This window comes from Pundamilia nyererei, unplaced genomic scaffold (assembly GCF_000239375.1).
Source record: "Pundamilia nyererei isolate P.nyererei 1_Seehausen unplaced genomic scaffold, PunNye1.0 scaffold00001, whole genome shotgun sequence".
In the NCBI taxonomy this organism is placed as follows: Eukaryota; Metazoa; Chordata; class Actinopteri; order Cichliformes; family Cichlidae; genus Pundamilia; species Pundamilia nyererei.
This window is the reverse complement of record NW_005187402.1, coordinates 6953261-6978390: the sequence shown is the minus strand read 5'-3', so window position 1 is coordinate 6978390 and position 25130 is coordinate 6953261. Positions and strand designations below refer to the sequence as shown.

The 25130-nt window shown below is 42.0% G+C and overlaps 2 protein-coding genes across 2 annotated transcripts; one reads left to right on the top strand and one right to left on the bottom strand.

The window, feature by feature from the left end:
• The first annotated feature begins 371 nt into the window (after window positions 1–371).
• gpr151 (G protein-coupled receptor 151) lies at window positions 372–2130 on the top strand. Its single transcript, XM_005719608.1, has one exon. The coding sequence runs from the start codon at window positions 513–515 to the stop codon at window positions 1836–1838; it is 1326 nt and encodes a 441-aa protein (XP_005719665.1). The 5' UTR covers window positions 372–512; the 3' UTR covers window positions 1839–2130.
• A 4925-nt stretch (window positions 2131–7055) lies between these two features.
• Window positions 7056–24271, bottom strand: adam19b (ADAM metallopeptidase domain 19b). Its single transcript, XM_005719607.1, has 23 exons — window positions 23936–24271; window positions 23586–23698; window positions 21999–22069; window positions 15807–15885; window positions 15540–15616; window positions 13481–13682; window positions 13336–13401; window positions 12916–12987; window positions 12655–12821; window positions 12443–12527; window positions 12185–12321; window positions 11887–12064; window positions 11710–11799; window positions 11387–11582; window positions 10248–10356; window positions 9923–10139; window positions 9613–9690; window positions 9114–9222; window positions 8868–9009; window positions 8685–8787; window positions 8256–8582; window positions 8078–8169; window positions 7056–7977 (listed from the first exon to the last, which is right to left on the bottom strand). The coding sequence occupies exons 1-23, from the start codon at window positions 24069–24071 to the stop codon at window positions 7971–7973; spliced, it is 2853 nt and encodes a 950-aa protein (XP_005719664.1). The 5' UTR covers window positions 24072–24271; the 3' UTR covers window positions 7056–7970.
• Window positions 24272–25130: the final 859 nt, after the last annotated feature.

Below are 25130 nucleotides of genomic sequence, written 5' to 3'. Positions count from 1 at the left end.
TTGAAAAAAACAAAACAAAAGAAACATTTTAAATGAAGCTTGTGATTATGTCCCAACCACCTCATTGATAAATCACATACTCTGTCAGGATGTCTAGTGAATGCAGGTCACAGTTTATGGTAGTGCCTTGGGTAGGCACTGTTACCTTTAACTCTTATTTAAGGAATCTGATTACTGTTAAGACCATAACTTTAATGAATCATTTGCACCAATCCAGTATATTCATCTGTGCTGAGATTTTCCTAATTGGCCCCATGTGGGTGTAGTCTACACACATTTTGCCAGCTGGGGACAGCAGCTGTCAATCAAACAGCATCTTTATAACTTGCTCGAGATGCTGCATCATCGCATCTCGGGATAAACCAGAGGACTGTCAGGTGCTCTGTACACTGCGAAGTCATTGCTTCTCTGGTGCTTAAATTTGAACAGGTGTAAACTCCAAGATATATTGTCACATTGTTTTTGGACATTTTTTCCTCCCAGGGCATTTTTCCCCTACATTTCCTGCCACAATGGATAAGCTTAGTGGGACCAATGGCACTGTGGTGAACAGCTCTGTAGACATGTGGTCATTTAGTGAACACGATTCCTTCCAGCACCTGGACACGACTGAGCTCAGAGTCCTGGTGCCAGCTATTCTGGGAGTCATTTGTATCCTGGGTGCGGCTTGCAATCTCACTGCGATGGTCATCCTGTTCTCTAATGCGCACAAAGGCAAACTGTCTCTCATCAACTCCCTCATTTTCAACCTGATGTTTGCAGATGGGCTGGTGCTGATGTTTACAGTGCCTTTCAGGGCTGCCTCATACTCCAAGACGAGCTGGAATCTAGGCTGGGTGGTGTGCAAGACAGCCGACTGGTTTCTCCAATCCTGCATGGTTGTGAAGAGCTTCACCGTGGCCATCATGGCCAAAGCCTGCTACCGCTACGTGTCAAATCCAAACAAGCAGGTGAGCATACACCTGGGCTCCATCCTAGTGGTGCTCTTCTTCATATGGCTGTCTGGCTGCACTGTCACCATCCCACACTGGCTGTTTGCTCGGCTGCAGAGAGAGATCCGTGGGCTGGTGTGCATAATGACGGTTCCTCCTGAAGCCCAGGATTTCATGTCTGTGTATGTGAAAGCGTATCCTCTGGGGGTCTACTGTGCACCTCTGAGCATTGCCCTTATGTATTTCTGGAAGGCTTATGGCCAGTGCCAGCGCCGTTCCAGTAAGAGTCAGAATCTGCGTACACAGATCAGATCCAGGAAGCTCACTTTAATGCTTTTCAGCCTCACTGTGGCCATGGCTGTCCTCTGGATTCCTCACTGGGTTGTGTGGCTTTGGGAGCGCCAGATTGCAGAAAAGGAAACTGAAGGAGCTCAGCCCCTTATTTCCTCTCCTCCCCTTCTCCTTATCCTTTCTGCTCAGCTGCTCACCTTCTCTCTGTCTTTGGTAAACCCTCTCATTGTCCTTTCTCTCTCCGAGGAGTTCAGAGAGGGTTACAGGGGGCTTTGGAGACGCCTCACCCTGCGCAAGCAGCTGCCACCTAAGCCTGGACCCCACAACCCCACCACTCTCCAGTCCCCTTGTCCTAGACCAGAGACCTCAGGTCAGCTGCGGGGGGAGAGAAGCCTTCAATCAGGCTGCAGCAAGGAAGCCACCAGGGAGGCTCAGCCTCAGCCGGAGCAAGTCGGAGCAGAAGGAGGAGGGAGGGAAGCGGACACCGTGAGTCTTAAAGATGGGAGCGTCTTGCCTGATGTGGAGCAGTTCTGGCACGAGAGGGAAGGTGGATCACTCACACAGGAAAACGACCCTGTGCCGTGGGAGAACCAAAGCATAGAGGAAAAAAAATAGCTACCACCTTTTCAGCCGATCATCACCCGACCGAAGCTGAGAGGACTGCAGAGTGCTGAACTGTAAATAACTGTAATTCTGTCAGGTGTGTTTATAGTATTATTCAAAGGTAAGAAGTGCAATCGGTGTGAATGTGGACTACATCTATATCTGTGTAAATGACCGAATTCACAATAATGTGTTAGCATTACTATATTTAGAGTAAGGTGATTTTTGGTGGCTGTACATAGAAACTTCTGGCAATAATGATTATGTAAATTACACAGTAGAACAGATCTGTATATCCTGTATGTCCTGGTGTTTCTGTGGAATATTTGCCAGCTTATATCATTTGGACTTCATGCTGCTCTTTGAACATATAAAAAATAATTTTTGCAGCTGTGCAATAACTGCGTGTAAATACTCTCTGAATGTTATAAAGTAATGCTAAAGTAGACCAGCTTTTTTGCACAAAAATGAAAAGATCTGTGGGGATTGTTTTGTGATCTAATAAAGAGTATTAAAATTTAACTCAAGTGTGGTTGTTTTTGTGGTGTCAAAAATATTCTTGTTATTGGTTTAATCAGTGGCACTCACGCACATACAGTAGCATCCTAAAGGGATGCATCAAGCATGTCTCAAGCTGATTGGGTCATTGAATGTATTTTCATAAGGGTATTCATTAGATTTGCTGAAGTTTTATAATTAGAGAGGAAGAGCTGTCGTCTGAACTCACATGCAGTTTTACTGGAATCTCACAAGGAATTCTCTCTTCACTGATTTAAACACACATAACAGGTATCACAGTAAAAGGGATAAACATCACGAGTGGAAACTCTGCTGATCTGTAATCAATTTGTCTGTCTGCTGCTGTGATTAACACTCAAGCCCATTCTGAATAATCTTCCTCCTCCTCCCTAATGAAAGACCTACATTCTTATTTTTTACGTGTAGTTAAATCTCAGGGTTTTACATCCTAAAATGAGGGTAAAAGGTTAAAAAAAAAAAAGAGAGAGCAGAGGAAAGTTTAGGTTCTAATCACCCTGTTTTCTCTTTCCCCTCCCTCATGACATTTTCCTCTCATTAATCATTTATATTGACCTTTTATTGCCAGAGGCAAAATACATCAATCAGAGCAACACTTAACTATACAACCCACCATCAGTCCCTGGGGTAGTGACCTGACCATAAACACTGAAGGCAACAAAAAGCTAGACCCTCATTAGTGGACTGAAGTTTTCACCTCTGCTGTTTCAGTGGTGAAATAATGCAATGTTATTGCAAAACAAAAACAAACAGTAACTGAACATTAATCGTGGCCGTTGTACTATCTTTAACAAAAGTACACGGATGTTATTTACAGCCATGGTTGTTGGCACCTCTGGCTGTAGCATTTAGTCTGGTAAATGAGCCAGTAAATCTGCAGTTGTGGGATTTTATCCAATTTCAACAGAAACCCCAGGAGCTGCTAATATCTGGCAGGCATCTCGCTTGCTCATTTGGCACAGTTACTGGCAGGTGAAGTGATTTCCAAAAAGCATGTGCACAACAATCAAACTCCAGGCTTGAACCCAAACCTTCAATTAAACTTCATAAGATTTTTTTTGTATTGTTCCAAGATTTGCATGCTACCATTAAATCATTTTATTTTCAGCCAAGAGGAGCCTGTGCACTTCCTCTACATGCTATAATGTAGACCGAATATGCAAAATATAGTATAGCTGTATATTTAATGGTGTCATGCACACGTTTTTTTAGTGCGTGCATTAGAGTTGGTTTTACTTATTGTGCCTGATCGGACTGCACCTGCCCCAAGTAACAACTCCCTCACACTTCTGTGTGATTGCTCAAGACCACAGAGCTTACATACATCACTTGTCATATTGGAAATCATGCCCCCAGTCGGGTGTTTACTTCATAATAATAAAATAATCAATAAAAAAAAATCTATGGAACAGATTAACTGATCTGTTTTTCTTCCATGAGAGAATGGAGACACTTACTGCATGCAATTAAGAGACTGGCTGTAAACGCGTGCTGATGTGAAGTTACTGCCATTGTCGTAGCACAAATTAGCCTCTTGGCGATAATAACCCACATTTCTGTCACACAATGGATAACCACAAAGAAACGGTTTGCGTTCACTCTGATATCAGTGTGCTGATCTACGGTCTTACACCGCATAAACCAAGAGGCAGCTCAACATTATGCTGCAGTGGGGGAAACTGCGATTGCCTCCCAGTGTCTGCTCCTTTATTTCACAAACTGTAATATTTGATAAACTCAGGTGTTACTAATGACATTAATAAAGATTCTTATCTAGGTATAGAGCCTTCATTAATTTGATTAGTAGTACCTGTGTTTGCCTGTTAGTGTATGCCATTTTTGGCATTAAATAGCTCATCCTGAATTCAGCTTATTTACTTTTGAAAGAAAGTAAGCAATAAAAAAGCATCGGTGTGTCAGTGTTGAATAATAAATGTGTGAAATAGCTTGATAACAGAGTCAGGACAAAGAGGAATTTTCAGGCCGACTGGCGAAAAGTGAATTTTTGTGTGTGTTAAATGATCAACATGACAAGTGGCAAAACAACTTGGGTTTAATGAGGTCATTATACAAGGCAGGGGAGCATCCAGCAGGAGAGATCCTCTCTTTACTGGCCTCCTGGCTGTGTCCCTCTCCCACTGTGAGGGGAGGCGGGGGTGTCACCCCCGCGTTTCATCCCACAGCCAATCATCATCTCTAATAAATGAACCTCCACAGGAAGTGACATGGTAGCGAACACTAATTACGCTCAGCAGGGGAGGCTGGCTGCAATTAAGCCACATGCTAAAACCTTTGCCTACCAATGCCTGTGGAAGATCACCTGGCTCTTCAGTCCACAGAGAGTCAACTACTGTGTATGTGTCTATATGTGTGTGCATGCGATAGGCTGTCTTTGTGTTGGAGATAGATTGGTTTGGGGGGTCTGGCCCTGGTATTTAACGGTCTTTTAATTAGAATAAATCAAAGCGCTTTCATCTCAGTGAATGATGCAGAGATCTAAAGGGCAGGTAGACACCTTTCAGCATTTCCAGCCCTACTAAGAGGGGATGCCATTTACACTTATACAAACACTGGTGACAGGTGAGTGACAGGAAAGCAGAGGGAAATGTACAAAAAACAGTTCAACTCCAATTTAGCACAGTGGATTGTCTCAGCACAGAACTGGTAAGGGAGACTGGGGTAAAAAGAGCCTTTTTCTTTTTTAACTCGTGATATCCAAGCTACGGGAAAATGAGTAAGTTGTACAATGAAAATGTACTGCTGTACAATGTAAACTGGACTGTTGACTCAATTTGCCCCACAGCATTTGCCTCAAATTATCTCTAAATAACAAACATTAAAAAATTTGAGACCTGGATACAGTTGCTTTGATGGAGCTGCCAAAAACAGTTAAAAAAAATAAGTTCATTATATTTCATGGCTGTCAGCGCACAGAACATGGATAAACGTAGCCACTGGCTCATCTTATTCCACTCTGCTCCTACTACCAAGTTGTTTTCAGGAAGAACAGGATGTGATAAATCAAATATGGACGACTATTTTTAGTGTAATATGTTCAAAAAACATCCTTCTATGAGGAGAACACGCCACGACAGCATTGAGATTAGACTAAATGAGTTAACTGGTAGTCTGGTGGTCATCAGCTCCCCAAAGAAATACTAATGATGATCCCTTCACTGTAAGACTATAAGCCTTGGCTGTGAAGTGTTTCTATTTTGGTCATGTGATGATGTGTCAGTGTTGATTCCAGCATGTTGTGCTGCCACCTGGTGGTCAAAGTATGAATGTAAAAGCTAAAATTAAGAGTTTATTTTTCTTCTGCAAATGCAGTCTGAACCACTTTAAGAGAATTGTGAACAGGGTAAAGGTGTTTCCAGTTTACTGGAAGAATGCACAGGAAAATAATTTACAATCCCTCAGAGTTGCTATTTATTCAAGTTGTCTATGATGCAGTCATGTTCAAATCTATGGTTTAAAAGTACCTCTAGAGCTGTTTTTGTACATAGCACTTACAATTAGGGCTGCCACGATTAGTCGACTAGTCACGATTATGTCGACTATTAAAATCGTCGACGACTAATTTAATAGTCGACGCATCGTTTGAAGCTTTGTAAGATCACAAAGGACGCAGGAATGAGTAGTAGGATTTAAGAGTGTAATAACGGACTGAAACAGAAGATGGCAGCACTGCATGTACAAGGATGCCAGCTGCCGTTAAACCCCGAAGAAGAAGAAGCTGTGTCCCAGAATTCATAGCGCAGCCCAGCGCAGCTGTCAACAATGGCGGCAGCTAGTTAGTTTTAACTTTACTCTTATTATTCTTTCTGGGTCTCAAAATAAACGTTTAACATATTTTCAGGCGAGAATGTGGCTGTGTAAACCTCAAATATCTGCTCAGTTTATCAAGACACCACATATTTTCAAAAGCGCTCCGACGTTTTCGGAGACGTCTGTTACCCACTAGCTCGTTAGCTAGGCGGGGGCAAGGCTAACTAGAGCCGTGAGAACACCGGACTCCCGGCAAATCGTTTTCAAACCCACTGCCGTCTTTCGCTAGTCAGGTTAAACATATATATAAGTCACTTAGATAACTTAAAAATGTTATTGTTTGGCTTTCTTTAGTATTTTATTTGTTCCTGAGTAAATCGGTTTGGCTGAGATTAAAGTTATAGTTTTTGCACAGCTAAAACTGTCAAGCAGACAGCTGATTATCAGAAGTTTGAGACGCTGGAGAATATACTCCGGTGTCCTGTTATATTTTAGAAAGGAGTTTATTAAACTTCACCAAAACAATCTGCAAATTTCATTAAAAATTAATAAACTACCATCTTGTCTTTATTTTTAGTTAGCACAAACACTTCAAGCTGTAAGCTAATGATAGTTATATAAGACCAGATGCTGCTGGTGCAATAAGCTGTACGTCCAATGGATGATGATCTGATTAGTCGACTAATCGCAAAAATAATCGGTGACTAGTCGACTATCAAAATAATCGTTTGTGGCAGCCCTACTTACAATGAAGGGGAAAAGTCAGATTATATGTTCATCACTGACACTTTTCACACACTTTTTGGTTTTATAAAAAAAAGCCATTTTTTTAATCTAACATAGCAAGTTTCTGAGCTCAAGAACTGCTGCTGGCAGCTGTATTGGCGAAAGCTAGGAAGAAAAAGCTGAAAAAACAACAACTTGTTAAAATGTTCAATATCTTTTTATTTACCCATGTGTTCATTTGAATTTCAGTTTCAGACACAGTGTTACACAAGCCCTGTGTTTGCATAGGTCTGATAATGAGGTAAAACATGGGAGTTGGCATTCTGCATTTCCCTTTTACAGATTACAATTCCCCAAGCAGTCACAATATGACACAATATTTAGAAGCACCTAACAGTAATGCCAAATTATTACTGCTCCAAAGCCTGCGGTTACACGACCACCTTTTAAACCCTTCAGGGCATGAGAACTCAAAAAGACAATTAAAAAAAATTAAATTAAAGAAATTAAAAACTAAAGAAATGGAAAAAAAAGTCCCTCACAGCTCCTGCTACATATCAGACATGCACTTTTCACCATAAGAATAAACTTACAGCACGCATGCAGGTCTTTCTCTGGTTACTATCAGTCCAGTTAAAACCCATTATTATTCACAGATAAGAACTTCATTACTGGCATCTTTTCTTAATATAAGACATCCCTTTATGGCTAATTCGCTTTGAGAGGCATCACGTTTGGTACAATGGTTTCTCTGTAAACATTCATTTCTCATTGATTTTGTGAATAAATACTTCTTCATTTATAATTCTACCAACATAAGTAAAAGAAACTAAACGCGGTTCAATTCAGAGCTCTAGCTTCAAAGTTGATAAAGCAGACACATGTAATACACAAAGCACTCATTGTTAAGCCTAAATCTTAGGCTTAAAACATCTCTACTTTATAACTTGCTGTAATTATATAATTTTCCACATATTGCACACCAGTGTACAGCGTCAAGTATTCCTCGCTTATCACCTGTTTTACGACCTGGCACCGCACTGAAAAGATATTCTGAGGCAGTCTGTCACTGGATGTAAGCAGTGGTCCCCAATGCCTCCCTGAGCTTGTAGATTAGGCTCTAGAGAGAAGAAGTGCAAGAAAATGTTAATAAAATATAGGACGGTATTAAGATCTGTTTATTCCTACAGAGAGACATTTGGGAACACAAGACCACTTACCTGTTTGGCATTTTCTGTCCAGCAGATGGAGCCAAACCAGGTTTTCCTCGTTGCAAGGCATTGGTGGTAACCTGTGGGCCTTTCACAGGGTCCTGCAAGACAAGCGAGACGTTCAGCATTTATTTCACTGTTGCAAAAGTACACACTTTACTTATTAATGCAGAAGAGAAGGATTTACCCCTGATTGTTTTTTGATAGGGCAAGGCGGTGGAGGTCTGTTTGGGGGGTTTGGTCTATTTTTGGGTACTGCTGAAAGCTGTGACGAGTTTTTGGCATCCAGGGAGCGTAAAGGTGGAGGTCTTGTAGGCAGTGCAGAAGCCTGGTTGGGTTTCTGTCCTGGAGGGACAGGGGGAGTGCGGCCCTGAGGAGAGATCACTCTCTGGGGCTGTGGTGTCTGCTTTCGCTGCTCTCCTGCACACATTGGTATGGGGGGAGGCTTCCCTGCAGGATATACAATACCATTCCTGGGTAGAGGTGGGGCAGACGGGCTCGGATGCGGAGAAGGCTTCCCATGTGGAAAAGCACAAAGATGACAAGTATTTTCAACATTTTTTATGGTATTACATGACAGACATTACTTAGGTGGTCAAAGAGTGGGCTCATTTACCGAATTCTTTAGCAAGAATGTTGGGTTGGCATGACCGTTGGCACGACTTTCCGGATTAAGAGGCTTGACGTCAGGTGGCTCGGAAGTGTGGATTTCATTCATTCTGGATGTTCGCACAACACAAAGGAAAAACGTTATCTGCAAAGTACGTTTTTAGTGTTTAGCAACTTCAGAACTACATACTTTGGCACTGGTGGTGGAGCTGGTGGTGGAGCAGAAGGCTTCAGCGAGGGGAGCTTATGTCTGCCGAAGCGCCAAAAAGCAAAAACAGCCAAACCCACCAAGAGAAGCAGAAAGGAAGTAAGGAGGGCTGTACCAACGCTTCCTGTTGGAATATAAAATAGACAAGAGTCAGAAAATAAACAAACACCAAAAAAACTGTTTTAACTTTAATTAACTGCACATGAATGATTGGTGCATGGGTCTCACTGCGGTTGATGACAGGCCCGCTGTCCACACTGCCCCCTGATCCTTTCTGGTCGCAGAGAGGAGGAGCCCAGCCTGGATCACAGTGGCAGTTACGGTTGTTGTTGCACAGCTGGTAAGAGAATAAGTCACATTTTTTATGACTGAAGGAGAATCAGGGACAGGAAGTCAATGTTTTGTAACAAAATGTAGTAAAAAGGCTCTGCCGAAAAAAATTCTATAGTTTATGGAACATTTTACAGAGGTGACCATATTGCTGCGTAATACAGTCGTGGTTTCCCATAAGTAAGATGCCTGAATGCCAAACCCTTACTTGTTTATGATATGTTTTTTTTATATTGTTGTGTTGCTACTTTTAATTAAGCAAAGGATCTGGACCGTTCCTGCAGCGCTGCTTAGGGCTGCCAGCTTTCAGTAATTGTAGGCTAGCTGCCAAATCTTTCTCAGAAGTCCAGAGAAATCCATCAAACCAGCATCTCTTCTGCGACACACTGAAACTTACTCCGTGTCCGTGGCACTTGGCGTTGCATTCCCCCGCTCTGAGAAAAGATGCATTGCGGCATAATCCGTTAAAGCAAATCTGTTCGAACAAAAGAAGCGTGAGGAGGAACATTAGAGAAGCGCTTCGAGACAAGTTGCTTATCCCCTTTTAGGTGAAAACTGAAATCACAGATGATCCATTTTCTCTGTCTGATCGAAACAGTTTTGTCTGCTTTGTTTGTGACTTAAGATCGGGTGAAAAAAAAGTAGTACTGGTACATGCTCTTTACTACTACTGCAAACTCTGCTTAGTACATTTTCATAACTCTCACCAAGTCTTCGCCGCACTTGGTGCCCGTCATGACCAGACCTGGATCCAAAGTGTCACCCTGTGCCTCCTTTTCCTCCTTGTCAAGTTTGTACACATGTGTCCCCTTGCACATGATTCTTTTGTAGCCCTCAGTAACCGTGGTTTCTATGACAACCGCATTTTGCTCAATAGGCTTGGAGGCTGAAGCCAAACACTGGATTTTCCCACATTTAGCATTCCTGTCATGTAAACAGAACCCCACACCCAAAACAACAAAGTTAGACTTCAGTTGAGGGAGAAGTAAATGAAAGTGTGATTAGTTTGTTGCTGAATGTTTTGGTTTTCACCTGTCACTACAGCTCCTGTAATTCCCAGATTCATCTTTGCCACAATTCCCATACATATTGCCAGCTTCATTTACCCTCTTAAAGCACAGGTCAGGGGCCGGACGACCATCTGTGGTTTAACAAAAAACAACAACAAAAAAATGCACAGAAACATATTTAGAAGTGTGAGCTCACCCAAACACAATAACACACATGCAGGCATACAGTCAGGTTGTGTTATTTGACCGTCTGATGAAGACCAGATGGCATCCCTTACTGTTCAATGTGGCTCCTATGGTACTACAAAGGCTCTGTCACCACATGAACATGGACACTGTCCAATAACAATCCCTAGTCCTGTGACCCATCAAGGACTCATCTTTAAATACACTGAGCCTGACTGGATATTTATCTCTTTAACATTCATTTCTTTAATTAAAAAAAGTCCAGAAACTTGGTATGACTCAAACCCCTCAAAGCCCTACAGATGAAAAGAAAAGAGATATTATTTGTGCAGTCACTTCCTTAAAAAGTAGTGAGCTATTGTTCCTGTGGTTTTGGTACTTAAAATAAAACCAAGACCATTTTAAAGTTCAAAGCATGAGTGCATGCACCTTCAAATCATGTACAGTTTGTAAAATTTGACTGTCTCAGTTTTATTTTTGTTCATTTATTGTTCACTAAAAATACTGATTTAAAGTTAGTCTATAAGATATATGTATATAAACTTTAATAATCCTTTAATAATAAAGACCATTTTTAGAAGCAAAACCACCTTTAGCAGAAATAAGTTGAAGTAGTTATTTTCAGTATGAGTTCATCAGTTTCAACATTTTGTGGAGGAGTTTTGGACGACTCTTTGTTACAATGTTGCTTCCGTTCACTGAGGTTTGTTTGAATTTGTTTATGCAAAATTCTCTTAAGTTCCCACCACATTTCATTCGGACTGAGTTCTGGACTTTGCCTGGACTATTCCAACACCTTGATTACTTTCTTGATTGTAGGATTATGTTAAAACACACCTGCATGTTCCAGACCAGCAAACTGCCAAAACCTCTGCTTTTATGAGGTGCTGAGACTTGTTGATGATCAATTAACCAAGTGCGTTTAAGTGAGGATAAACAGCAGTTAGCTATAGATGGAGAGTCCGCTTTACCCACCTTTTCCCCAAAGTGAGCGACACTGTTGCTCAAGGGTCAGACACATGCCGGTGTAACAATAGGCCTTCCCGCCTGCACATGATGTGCCATCCACTAAATAAAAATCTGCAGGACAAGACTCTGTTTTGCCGTCACAGAACTCAGGAAGATCACATGACCCCGAGAGAGCACGGCACAGCACACCCGGGCTCTTCAGCTTCACAGTGAAAGACAAAAGAGTAATGACATAAATAAAGTTAGAAGAGTAGAACATTTATTCTGTACTAGTGAGAATAAGGGTTGGTGATTTCCCATTTAAATAGTATGTACACTAATAAATGTACCTTGCAGTTCTGACAGCAGACTCCGTGGGCACACTCAGCTCCAGCTTTCAGGGTACAGTTGTTGGCATTACAGCATGGACTTGTGCACTCCTGGGCAAAACGTGTTGTAGAGTTATGAAGCCTGGCAAAACCATCAAAAGAAAAACCCGCAGTGCATACACAGAAACACCCACTGACCTCTTCTTCTCCACAGTCGCATTCTTCTCCGTCTTCCAGGTAACCGTTACCACAGCGATGCCCTCCATACATTGTCCTGGTGTTGGGCAGGTTAAAGAGACACTTTCCTCCTCCAGAGCTCAGGTAGCTCTTCAGCTCCTTTATGTTGCAATCATTAAACACTCGAGGAAAAGGATCCCTGAGCACGAGGTAAGGAAGAAATCAGGTTCAATTTTTTCTTTCATATTCTATCATTTATCCCCATTCTCCTGGTTTAATGAATGCAATTTTTTGTATTGTGGCAAGCTGAATTTCATACCCAGTAGCAGCAGCCATGATACAGCCTCCGTCTTCTGCTTGCTGGCAACAACCTGGAATGTCGTGGCTCATACCAAAGTTGTGTCCCATCTCGTGCGCCATCGTGGCAGCAACGCCGACTAATAAATCTGAGTGGTCCTGTTCGACACAGCACGAGAATTTTAAGATCAGCAGAAATCAACGTGTGATTCTTTGACTTGATGCATGCTGATGTAGCGTAGCAGCATCAAATTTAAATCTACACACACTCGTCCCTCACCATGTTTACTCCGCCGGACTGGTATTCGGAGCACATGGCTTTGAGAGGTGCCAGCCCGATGGTCGTGCCCCGGAATGACTTCCCCCTGGAGACAAAAGAGAGCACTTGAAATTAGTTCCAAGTCAAGAGCATCCCGCTGGACTGCAACTGGTGTTTATTACTGTCTTGCGCAATGATTATGGAATGTACTAGAGTGAATGAGAAACACTGACGTGACCAACTGAGCATTGTCGTTGGGGAGACTGCGTAGCTGTTTCTGTCTCCAAGACAGGAACGCTGCCAGGGTGCTGTGCGGGTTATCGGAGACGCTGATCATGTCCTGGCTGGTCCACACCTCCAGACCAATTAGTGCCACACGGATATTTAAAGCTTTGTAGTACTATCGGTGTCGGCATAAGGAATAAAAATAGGCATGTTAAACTCCAGTATCTGGGGGTTTTTCTTTTTTTTTCTGGTTTCAAATCAGATTTTACCTTGTCAACTAGGTTGGCTGCTTCCACTAATTTCTGTTTCGTCTTGTCAAGATCAGAGTTGTGCTTCTCAAACTGCAACGACCATAAACCACAATGAACACACAGAAATAGAAACTCAACGTCTACACATCTGTTAAAATATCTTTCCCATAAAGGGTACATCTCACACTTGAAATAAAACAGGAAGTGAACCTTTTTTTTTTTTTGCAAGCGTTCTCCACAATTGGGTTTACCTGCAACTGCATGAAGTGGGAAGCTATACATAATGCAAACTTTACAGGTCATAAATAATAATGATGGCACACACCTAATCCCACATACGAAAAGCCACACTCCCCGCTACCACATCTTAATGGTTCACTGCAAAAACCCCCAGTGTGGTTGCAAAAGTCACCCAATCTGAGTACACTGTTTTCTCACCTCAGTCTTGTCTGCAACTATGAGCAGCTCTACGTACTTCATATTCTGACTCACTTCCCTTTTTTCCTGACGAGAAAGACAACATAATCATGTTTTAGTAAATCTCAAAGAATGTCATCGATGAGGTTACTGCTACTGAGCTCACCCTCAAACCCTGTGGTGACATCATTCCCTTGATAAAGTCATTAAGCCCCTCCTCATGCTCCACTTTGCCATGGTGATGCTGGCAGTGACCCCCGGGGAGACGAACACTCTCGGCTCGGAACACAGCATGCCGATCAGCATCCGTAGAAACGGGAAGAGGCTCTATCAGGTAGCTGATGCTTGTGTTCAGGGAAATTAGTCCCCTAGGAGGGAAAAACAGTCATATTCAGAAAATCAGCGATGTCTTAATATTTGTGCGACAGAAGGTCACGCTTCTCTCTTTCTCCGTTGTTGTGTAAATAAAGATCAGCTGACATAAACAATCCTCTTCAAAAAGCCACTGATCATAACAGACACCTATACTCAAACACACACGAGTGCATGCAGAGCAGCGGGCCGTGCAGCTGCAGAAAACATCTGGAGAAGTCAGACGCCCACACGTCAACATCCCTTTATGCTGTATTTGCATTCCCTTGCAGAATCTACATTAGCAGGAAGATGTTATTCGCTCATCCTCCAGATGCAGAACATTAACCCAGAAAGAAATCACACACGCACGACTAAGATGTTTGTCAGCCCTCACTAGTTCCCCCTCTGCTGCCTGCCTCTCCTCTCTCTCTCTGAGTGTCTCCAGCAGGAAGCAGCAGCTGCTCTGGAGGTGCATCAGGAGAACACACAAGATCTCCAGTACCGAGCTGTACTCAATGAACCAGCACTGAAGCCAGTGACCTAATAAACTTGGAGACTACATCGGACAGTACACAGGGCTGTTTCCTGTAACATTATTTATTGAGGCACAGCTTGATCACAAGCTGAAGAAAGTCAAATTCATACATCTTTTACTCCCACTGCCCAGCTGTCGAATTCTCAGCACGTCTCTCAGCACGTATATAAAACAGAAATACGTACATGTTTTAGACAGGAAGTTTGAGAAACTTGTTTCTAGCAGGTTTTTTTTTAAAGCAAGCAACTTATTGCTACTATAGATAAGCAAATGAATGAGCTGAGCAACCAGCTGATCAATATAATCTCTGCACAATCTAGTCGGTATCAAACAATTTCCTGTTTGTATAAGCACAGCTCTTTCCCCTGCCATCACGTCTTTTAGCTCTTACCTCTGTTTTTTCAGAAAATGTTGACTTTACAGAAACATCCTCTTTTTTGTCCTTTCAGCTCTTTTCCTTGCCGGATAAATTTAAAGATTTTATCTATGGATGGAACATGTAGCTTTAAATGCTGTTTTTTCAAACAAACTTGAGAAACTTTTCTCTTACTCTGAGCCATCTACATCCATCCATACTTGAGTTGGACTTAAATATATGTTACTGTAAAGTTTTATTACTTTTTATATTCTAAATCTGTTCGGATGCATGGTTTCCCCTGTCTTAAATCAACTTAATTTGACTTATATGGCGCCAAATCAGAACAATAAACACCTCAAAAATGCTGCCTTAATACAGAGCAAATTCCAACAATCAGATGACACTGTACGAGCAAGCACTTGGTGACAGTGGGAAGGAAAAACTCCCTTTTAACAGGAAGAAACCTCTGCTCCAACCAGAATCAGAGAGGGGAAAACAGAGATTAATTATAAATAATGATACCTAATGATTAAATGCACACGGAGTAAAAAGAGGTGACTGAAGAAGAAACAGTGCATCATGGGAAGCCGAACAGCGCAGGCCTGTTGGAGCATAACTAAGCAAGGGTTTAAAGTCACATGTTCCAGCCCTAACTATATGCTTTGTAAAAATGAAAATGAAACTTTTAGGCCTAATCTTAAATATAGAGAGACTGTCTGTCTCCTGAATCCAAACTGGGAGCCAGTTCCACAGACAAGGGGCCTAAAAGCTGAAGGCTCTGGATCCCATTCTACTTTTTATTACCCTAAGAACCTCAAGTAAGCCTGCAGTCTGAGAGCAAAGTGCTCTAATTGGGTGATACGATACTATGAGTTCCTAAAGATAGGATGGGACTGATAATTCAAGACCAATGTAATTTAATGAAAGGCTTGCTCATTGGAGGGATTTAATGAATAATAAGAAATATTTTTTTATTACCTGAGCCCTGAACAAGTGCTGACAGCAACACTGGAGCCTTCCATGCCCTGAACCTCGCCATGGTAGAAACAGTGTCCCTGAAAAACAACATTTTCATTCATCACACACTGACCTTTTAATGTAAACAGAAGTAGTAGTATTTATGCCAAAACCTGTCACTAACTGTTTATTACCCTCCTCCCACTTGACTTGATCAACTACACTGATGTTTATCAGCTAAGACTCCCCTCCGCAGCCTAAGAGCATGAAACTATCTCGCAGACTCACAGTGCTGGGTCGAGAAGAGGACTTGCGCGCTCCATTGGGTGTGTACCATATTTCCTGATATCCAGGGGCCAACAGCTGCCTAGGTAAAAAAAAAACAAATTCAGGGACAACAAAATATTCTGCATTTTGTGACAGTAATACAGTCTATGGAAACAACAATATTGTGAAAAGACAGTGAAATACAAAACTGCAGGAAGCTGAGAGGTTAGCAGAGGACAGACTCTCTGCAACAGCCCACAGCTCGTAAAACATTCACTCTAACACAGGCGCTCCCCAAAAAAACAAAGTGCTTTAAAGATTTAAACAAAGAGCCTATTGGTGACAAGCGAGCGCACAGGAGAATGTGGGAAACTGTAATCAAAGCCATATGTACCGTCCCCCAGTGATCCTTTTTACTTCTTGGCGAGTACTAGTCTATTGCTGAAGCAAGAGATGATAACTTCCCTATGCTGACCGCTTCAGTTGTTGGCATGTCCTGACTGCATTTGTTTGACAGATGGATTATTTACAAGTGCTCTTGAGCTTCTTTGCTATCTTTCAGGCTGTGAAGCAGAAACATGCATATGCATGACACCGAAAGCTTTCTTTGGATAAAGTATCATAATCCTCTTCTTTTCTATTTATCTGTATCAGCACAATTAAGTCCAATGTTTATTGCAAACCATTCTTCCTGTTTTCAGTCAACTTTAAACTTTAAGTCATCTTCATCATCTTCTCCTCAGGCCAACTCAGCAACTGGCTGTAACTGCAGAGAAACTCAAGCACATCTACTGATGTTGTTTCCTGCAGCATTAAACTGCAGGAGTTTGACTCAAACAGACCAAAGATCTTAAAGATTTCCTTATTATCATTGCTTCTTCATTTATTTTTTAATCTGGTGGCTTTTAAGGGAAATAGAAAAATAAAAATGTAATCTTCTTGTAAATATGCCTCAGCCAAATTTGATTTCTTAAGTTAAATGAGAAGATCCTTATCACTGCCATATATTTCAATGAGGAACAAATGATTAAACTGCTGGAAATTATGTTCTGCCCAAAGGCAGGAAAAGACCATCTACCTCCCAATCCAAAACCTTGGATTGGTATTGTACCTAAGGGATGTTTCTGAGTCACTTGATTTAGCCCTAACTATACCTATAAGCTTTATCGAGGATAAGAATGGCTTCTAATCTGACTATCTGACCAGGAAGGCAAATTAGCACAGATCCACCAGTGTTAAACTCATTGAAAGGATGCAAATTTTCTTTTTCATCCCTGTTAGATGCCAAGAAGGAAACAAGCCTCTTAAGACAATGACAGCCTGCTGATGAGAATTGGAAATAAAACAAGCAAAGACACAAAATGACTACTTTTAACAGATTAGGACTCACAGGACTCTAAAGGAACTCTAAAGGGGGACCTCAAAACGATCGGTGGGACGTATGATGTCAGCATGAACAGGGTCATGTTGTGATTTGAGCTAAATGTCATTTATATCTGTAATTCCACAAGTTTTCCAGCTTCCCTAGCTTCCTGAAGACATTTCCCATCATCCTCTGTGTCAACTGTAGGCCAATTTTGTGGCAATTAATGACATTAGATGACTGAACTTTAGCCTGCTGCTGTTCCACAGTCATTTCTTCCATGATGGAACCACACAAGTACTCCACTTCTGTTCTCCCTTATCCTTAACTTGACAGTCAGCTGCAGTTTCTGAGCTGAATCTTGCTATTCCTTGGGGACTCATTTTAATGAAAGTTTTAATGAAAAGTCTAATCCCAGCAATGTATTTGTAAGTTACTTTGGTATCGTTGATGGTAGTCTATGCTTAAGAAATAGAAAAGACTTAAAACATGGCAAAATAACAACTAAAAATCTCACAATATGCTGCACGGTAGACAGATTTAGGACCCAATATTCGTGATGTTACATCTGATGTTGAAGCCCCGAGGCCTGTGTCGAGCAAAGGGGGCGTGTCCAAATGAAGCCTGTGTCGAGGCCCGTATCGTTCTGCAGCACGTGACCATTATGGGTCCACAAATTTGGGGGCATTTTACATAATATCTCCCAATAACAACATACATCTTCTCAAATCGATCTCAGAGCAGACGGTACAGAGGCTTCTGTGATATTACCTCTGCCTTTTGGTGAAGCAATTGGAAAGATTCAACACATTCATGGTGATTTATCACACCATGACTAACTACTGTGCAGGACTCCAGAGACAGTGGCTGAACTCAAAATAAGGAAATTTATCACTGGAATGCGCAAAAAAATTCAAAACAAAGCTGGGCTCCAGCCAAAAGGAAGTGAAATACACATGAGGTAATTAGGGAACCATTATACAGCTGAGGAAAATGAAACACGGGTGAACATAATCTAAGTAACAAGACAAGGGGACCCAAAACTGAACACAATACACACAAGACTGGGACTGGCAAAATAAGACAGGAAGTAACAAAACATGAATACGCCTACACTGACGGAAACTTAGCTGGACACATGAGCACAGGGGAGGCTGATAAAAATAACAGGTGACAAAACCAAAATGCCCAAAATACTAATCGATAATACACTAGACTAGAACTTAATCATAACCACAAACATAGAACTCCAGAAATCTATAATTACAAGAACACTGAAAAACTCTTAACTGGGGACAAAAAACAATGAACTCAAAAGACAGAGTCAATGACTGAGCAATCGTGACATAAACGTTGACTCTACAGCACTTCTAACTGTAAGATCTAAGGTGTGCATTAATGATGAGCGAGTTACAACCACAGAAACCAGAGAATAACAACCTCCGGGTGTGTCTGAGTTTCATTTCTAATCACCAACGTCTCCAGAAGTTGGAGCTCAGTGAGAGAAAGAAATGAAAATACTATACAGGGTTCAAGTAAATGGACAACCTGCATAACTGAAATAGAAAGATAAATATCACTTAGTTAGTCATTTGAAATTGAAATTAAATGAAATACTGCAGATAATTAAAAACTTTTACACCCTTTATTAAATCAGTAATAATTTGGCCAGATATGCAATTTAATGGCACCACAAAGCCCTGAGTCAACTGCCGTGAAACTCTCCAGCAACACTTTTGGAATACCCCAAAGCTTTATGTATTCTGCTGAATACTGTGACAGCTTTCAAGTAGAGACTGGAATAAAAAAAAAAAGCTTTGTCCAGTGGCGGTCAGCAGCAGCGACTGGATGTCATCCAGCACTTGGACAGATGCTGTGATTGAGGAGCCTGGCGATGCCTGAATCACGGCGGTCTGGCAGTGAAGCTGAGACAAAGGCCTGGTTCAGCCTCAAGAGGAGAAAGAAGGGATGGGGGAAGAGTAATGCTAATGTACTTGAGAGATAAAGAAGGGGGGAGCGAGAGGGAATTTGGGGTAATGCTTTAAGGGTCAGTGGGTCACATTCTCTCATAGTATCAGATGACATCACCACATAGAGCTGGAAGACGGGGAGGAGGGGGAAGGCTGATGCAAAGTCAAATTACCTCTCAGCAACAGATGATGAAGAGGCTTTTATTGCAGATGGAGGCTAACGTTCTGTGTGTGCGGAGCCTTGGTTGAACACACACACACAGGCTAACACAGAGGCCTAGATTAATGCATCTAAGCAAACAGGACGGCTGTGAAACTAAACATAGACACAAGGGAAACAAGGACAAGCAAATCCATGAACCCACTCTCTGTTCAACAGACCTGCAATCCATCAGATCTGCGCTTTCAAGTCATGTTTGTGTTCTTTTTGGGGGTGCACAAATGTGTCTGCGAGTGTCGTCTGTCTGCGTGTGGCCGCAGACGCCCAAGCCTGACCGCAGGGAACATGTGGGAATGTATATTTGGATTAAAGCCCCGGGGGGATATCAGACGAGGTGAGAGAAGGGGGGAGAGAAGGAGAAAGAACGGGGTGCACATTTTTTAAGTTGGCCAGTGGAAAGACATATAAGGTGTGGGCATGATGGCAAGGGACAAGAGGGGAAAGGAAGGAGAGGAGAAACAGTATAGTGTGATCTTCCCATGAGAGTGCTTAATTCAGATTAATGCACTTAAGGGTGTGCAGGAAGGACATTAAAGAGGAGAACAGAGAAAGTCAGGCGGAGGAGGAAGCAAGAGTGTCGGCACATTCTGAACCAGAACTGACCAGAGAATCTGCTTTCCTCTTCTCATGACTTTCAACACCTCAAGCTCATCGTTCAGTTTCTTACTGTTTCCTGCCTCGCTCACTCTGTTTTTGCATCCTTTTCCTGCTACCTGAGTCAGCACTCACTATGGCCCCTGCCTTGCTCTTAACTGAATTAACCCTCTGCTGGTGCACTACAGTCTTTCATTAAGATAAAAGCTCAGGCAGCCGCTTATACACAACCACACCAGTGAAGTATAAATGCTAAAGAGCCACACAGATACACACACATTCAAAAACATGACCAGGGAGGACAGAAATGGATTGAGTGTTGACTCGAGCCATGGGGAGGGGGCTGATGCCCACATAAACTCACAGTTATGCTTTCCCCTAAGATTTGAAGTGATTTAAGGAGGACAGCTGGAGCTCTCACATCGTTTGTTTTTTTTTAAATTGAATTGAATTCTTGTCCGGTTTTAGGTGCAATGAGGACATAAGGGAGTAACCAGGACACAGGGTGGACACTGGTAGCATTTTCTCTGGCTTGTCTCCAAAATCAGACATTAATCTCCCTTGGCATAAACTGCTTTCTGCCTTAGCCCTGACTCAAGTCTCACATTAGACCAGCAAAGGATAAACAGAAACAGGGTAGGCTAATCCAGAATAGCATTCTCTGTGGGGCAACAGAGTTGGTGGGCAACACTGCTGAGCCTCAGCTAAACAATGAATCTACAAAAGAAGCTGCAAGCTTTCTTTGAACCTGCAGCACCGCTCATGCAGTGCACTGTACAGGAAATATGAGCTGAGGTGAACTGAAGCCTCGTTTTTTGTTTGTTGTTTTAACGAATGTTAAACTGTCTTCTGACTTCAATACCTACATCCACATAAGCAAAAACAGCAGACAATGGTTGCCTGGATGCATGGATGGAATATTTGCATCATTTGTTCAGCTCAATATAACTCTCAGACACAGTACATTAAAGAATCAAAACATTCGGTTTTATACTAAAGTGTGTGCATCACAGGATACACTGCTTCAGTAACTAAATCCAGCTTTTCAGAAAAAAGTAAATATCTTTACAGAAATCTCCGTAACTCTGACTGCGGCAGAAAAAAACTGTTATGAGTTAATCCATTCTCACAGCTTTTCTGTTGCACAAAAAATGAGAAGTTTCACAAAAGAACACAAGTTTCACAATATTTTTTCCTGTCCTGAGTACCGAGCGGGGATTGTAGTTCCTCTTTCTTAGGAAAAAATTGTAACATATTTTATTTGCACCATTCAACACCTTGTTGAAGGGTTTTGTGGCGTATCTTCTTCAGTTACTCTCTTATCACACATGCGCAGGCGAAATACCTCACTCAGGAGGAAATGTAAGTGAGTGACCACCTGCTGGGTTTGGAGAACAGGGGGCAAGATCCCCTTAGGGGGCAGTCAGTCAGACACGGTGGAGTCGGGGCTTGTTAGTATTTGTGTGCCTACGAGTCAGTGAATGACAGAGACGGTATGCAATCGAGGCTAAAAACGGACTTCATTCCTAATATTCCTAAAAGCTTCCCGGTCCACTTGTGCGCTGGCTCGAATCCAAAAGTGATAAACCGCAGCTCCGTTGTTACCACTGATATCTCAATGTTGCAACCCCCCCCAAACTAGTACACAGTCTATTAAACAGATGAGACACCAAGCTCCCTTCCTATCACCAATCCATTGTTACTGGACAGGAACCGCTCCATCAGATTAGAGGGCGTTAGATGCAGAGGCACAGTCCTCACTTCCTGATTGCCTCATCATGCCCTGGTTGAACGGATCGGGTGTCATCCCTCCAGTGTCCAAAAACCATCAGCCTGCTTTCCTCTGCTCATCCCCCCTTCTCAGCACCCCCTCAAGGGGCGCTGACCTTATAAATGCGTCTATGTGACAGTTAACATCTGGCCAAATAAACAGAGGTATGGAAAGGGTACGTTGTGGAAGTCAAAGGAACAATGTCGATGAGTGATTTCATCGGCTCCTCTAAACTACTGCTTTACTGATTTTGCATGGAAAGATAAGGCTGGTGTTGAAAACTCAAGTTACTCACTCATTTTTCTCTAATAGTAGTCTGAGCTCCTGGCCCTCAGCTGTGATGAGAACCTGTGCCTCTGCTGGATGCTGGAAGCAAAACATTAAATGCATACTAATCAGTGAGAAGAAGTGACAGTGCCAAGGAAGTATTTCCCCTTTTCCTGATTTCTTAGTTGTTGGATTTTTGTTTTTTGCATATTTGTCACACTTGTATGTTTCAAATCATGAATTAATTGTGATTCAACACATGTTCTGGAAAGCTGAGTTCAATTTTATTAGCCACACTCTATAAGCCCCAATTACTGCTAGTACCTGTCTGAAAAAATGAAGTACCGGTAGGCTAAAAGATCTCAAAAAGCAACAAACTGTAATCTAAAGAAACAGAGTCACTGACATTTATCAGTCTGGAAAGGGTTGCAAAGCCATTTCTAAGGCTTTAGGACTCCAGTGAATCATGGTGAGAGACATTGTATGGATGAAATGGAGAAAACTTTGAAGTGGTGAACTTTCCCAGGAGTGACCAGCCTCCCGAATTTACCCCAAAAGCGCATACTTGACTCATCCAGGAGATCACAAAAGACCCCACAACAGCATCTAAAGAACTGCAAGCCTCATTTTCCACAGTTAAGGTCAGCGATTATGATTTAACAATAAGAACTGGATAAAACGGCACAATGGGGGAGTTCCAAATTGAAAACCACTGCCGACCACAAAGAACACAAAGGCTCGGCTCACTTTTGCCAAAGAATATTATAATGATCACCAAGACTTGTGGGAAAACATTCTGTGGACTGATGAGACAAAAGCAGAACTTTTTGGGAGGTTTGAGTCCAGTTACATCTGGTATGAAACTAACGCAGTACTTCATATTTCATAAAAAGAACATCACAGCAACCAGTCACCAGTGGTGGTAGTAGTGTGATGGTCTGGGGCTGCTTTGCTGCTTCGGGACGACTGCCCTCATTGATGGAACCATGAATTCTTTTCGCTACCAGAAAATCCTGAAGGAGGACGATCAGCCATCAGTTCGTGCCTTGAAGCTCAAACACACTCGAGTTATGCAGAAGGACAATGATCTATCTACAAAACACCAGCAAGTCCACCTCTGAATGCCTAAAACAGCTAAATGGTGGTTTTGGCGTGGGCTAGTTAAAGTCTGGACTTAAATTAGATGGATATGCTTTGACATGACCCTCCAATCTGGCTTAAATAAAACAATTCTGCAAAGTTGAGTGGGCAAAATTCCTCCACAGTGATGTTATTGCAAACGCTTGATTGCAGTTCTTGCAATCTGATGGTGCCACAACTAGTTATTAGTTTTAGGACCAGGTGGGCTTTGACAGCTTTTTCTCTCAATAAGCGATCGTTTAAAATCATTTTAAACCTGCTTTTTTATTTACTCTGGTTATCTTTGCCTGATCCCTTTGTTGGATCAGAAACATTTAAGAGTGAGAAATATGCAAAAAATATAAGAATTCAAGAAGGGGGCAAGCACTTTTTCACAGCAGTGGTTTACACAAAGGTTTTATATGAAAGCTGAATGTGTGTCAGTGCATCTAAAGCATTTTGTTAGTCAGAGGGACAAAGAGCGAGACAAATTCACCTCTTTGTTGTCAGACCTCTTGTGTCTGAGAGGATGCAGCCATATGGGATAAGTAATCTCATAACTCTCCACGTTCTCAAGGATGCTTTCCAGCGAAGCCTGTTTGGTTTCTCCTGATTAGAAACACATGAAACGGAGGGAAAAGGTTGAAATTACCACAGAATAAGAGTTAGCGTCTTTTCTTTGCTGCTAGTTAAGAAACAACACTGGAGATCCACGTTGTCGTCTACATAACCGACACACACCTGATGCAACCATTTAAACAGGAATGCATCCCTGCGCAAAACAACAGTCGTCTATTCAAAGCAGGCATCCAGATTCTAGTCGTGCCGGGGAACACTTGGACTCACCATTGTAAACAGCGGCTTCAGACACAGCAGCAGTGACGGCACAGTAGAGGACAACTATGAGGCACACACACACACAGCACCGCGCGGCATAGGGAGGTGGTGATGGTGGTGGTGGAGGACGCGCTCCTGGACGCATTCTAAAAACAAACGGCTCCGGGTGAAGTCGCTCAGCAGAGGCATAAATGTGCGGTGATCCGGCCCGGTTGCTTCACATCACAGAGGCAAACCGTGAGATGCTGGCACACCATTTTGCCTAACCACTCCCCTTCGACAGAAAGGGAGGACGATGAGCCGAGACGAGGCAGACTAGCAGTCAGGAACAAACGAGCGAGAAGGAAATCACGATCACAGCGCTTTTTTAAGTGAAAATCTATAAACGGGATTATTTAAAAAATATATCAATTTAGCGCATTTAATTTATTCTAGAAGTCTTGGAATGGTTATTTTAGCACTATTTGCACCACTTCAAAGGATATCCTACTGTACTTCCACAAATTTGAAAGACAAAGCAGTGGCAAAACTGACAGAAATACCAGATCATGTTTAATTCAACTCTGTTTGATTTATATAGCCCCAAATCACAATAACACTCGTTTTTATATTGTAAGGTTACCCTAAAATAGTACAGAAAAGACCCCGACAATCAGACGACCCCTACGAGTAAGCACTTGGCGACGGTGGGAAGGAAAAACCTCATTTTAACACGAAGAAACCTTTACCAGAACCACGCCAGCCATCTGCGCCACCAGTTAAAGGTAAAAGGAGGAAGACAGGACAAAAGACATTAATAAGAATGTACTTCCCATTATTTGACTACTATTTTCATTTCTCACTTTCTTTTCCACCAAAACAATTTTTAATGGAGGCTTTCTGTTGTTCTCTTTTTATAACATGCTTATCCATTGCAGTGTCTCTCAGAACAAGTTATGGACCTTTAATGCCACCATAGGCTAGACAATGGACTGTTGCATTCATGTTATACATTGAAAATATATAAATGAAAAGATAAGTGTACATTAGCTGTGCTATATATGTTTTTCATAATTATTTAGAATAATTATGAACAATTATTATGAAATAATTAAAATTGGTAATGTACTTAGACTCCAATTTAAGACATTCCTGATGACATCACTAGGACATCTGCAGAGTCATGTTAGTTTCAAATGTAAAGCTTTTTGACAGCTGCTAAAGA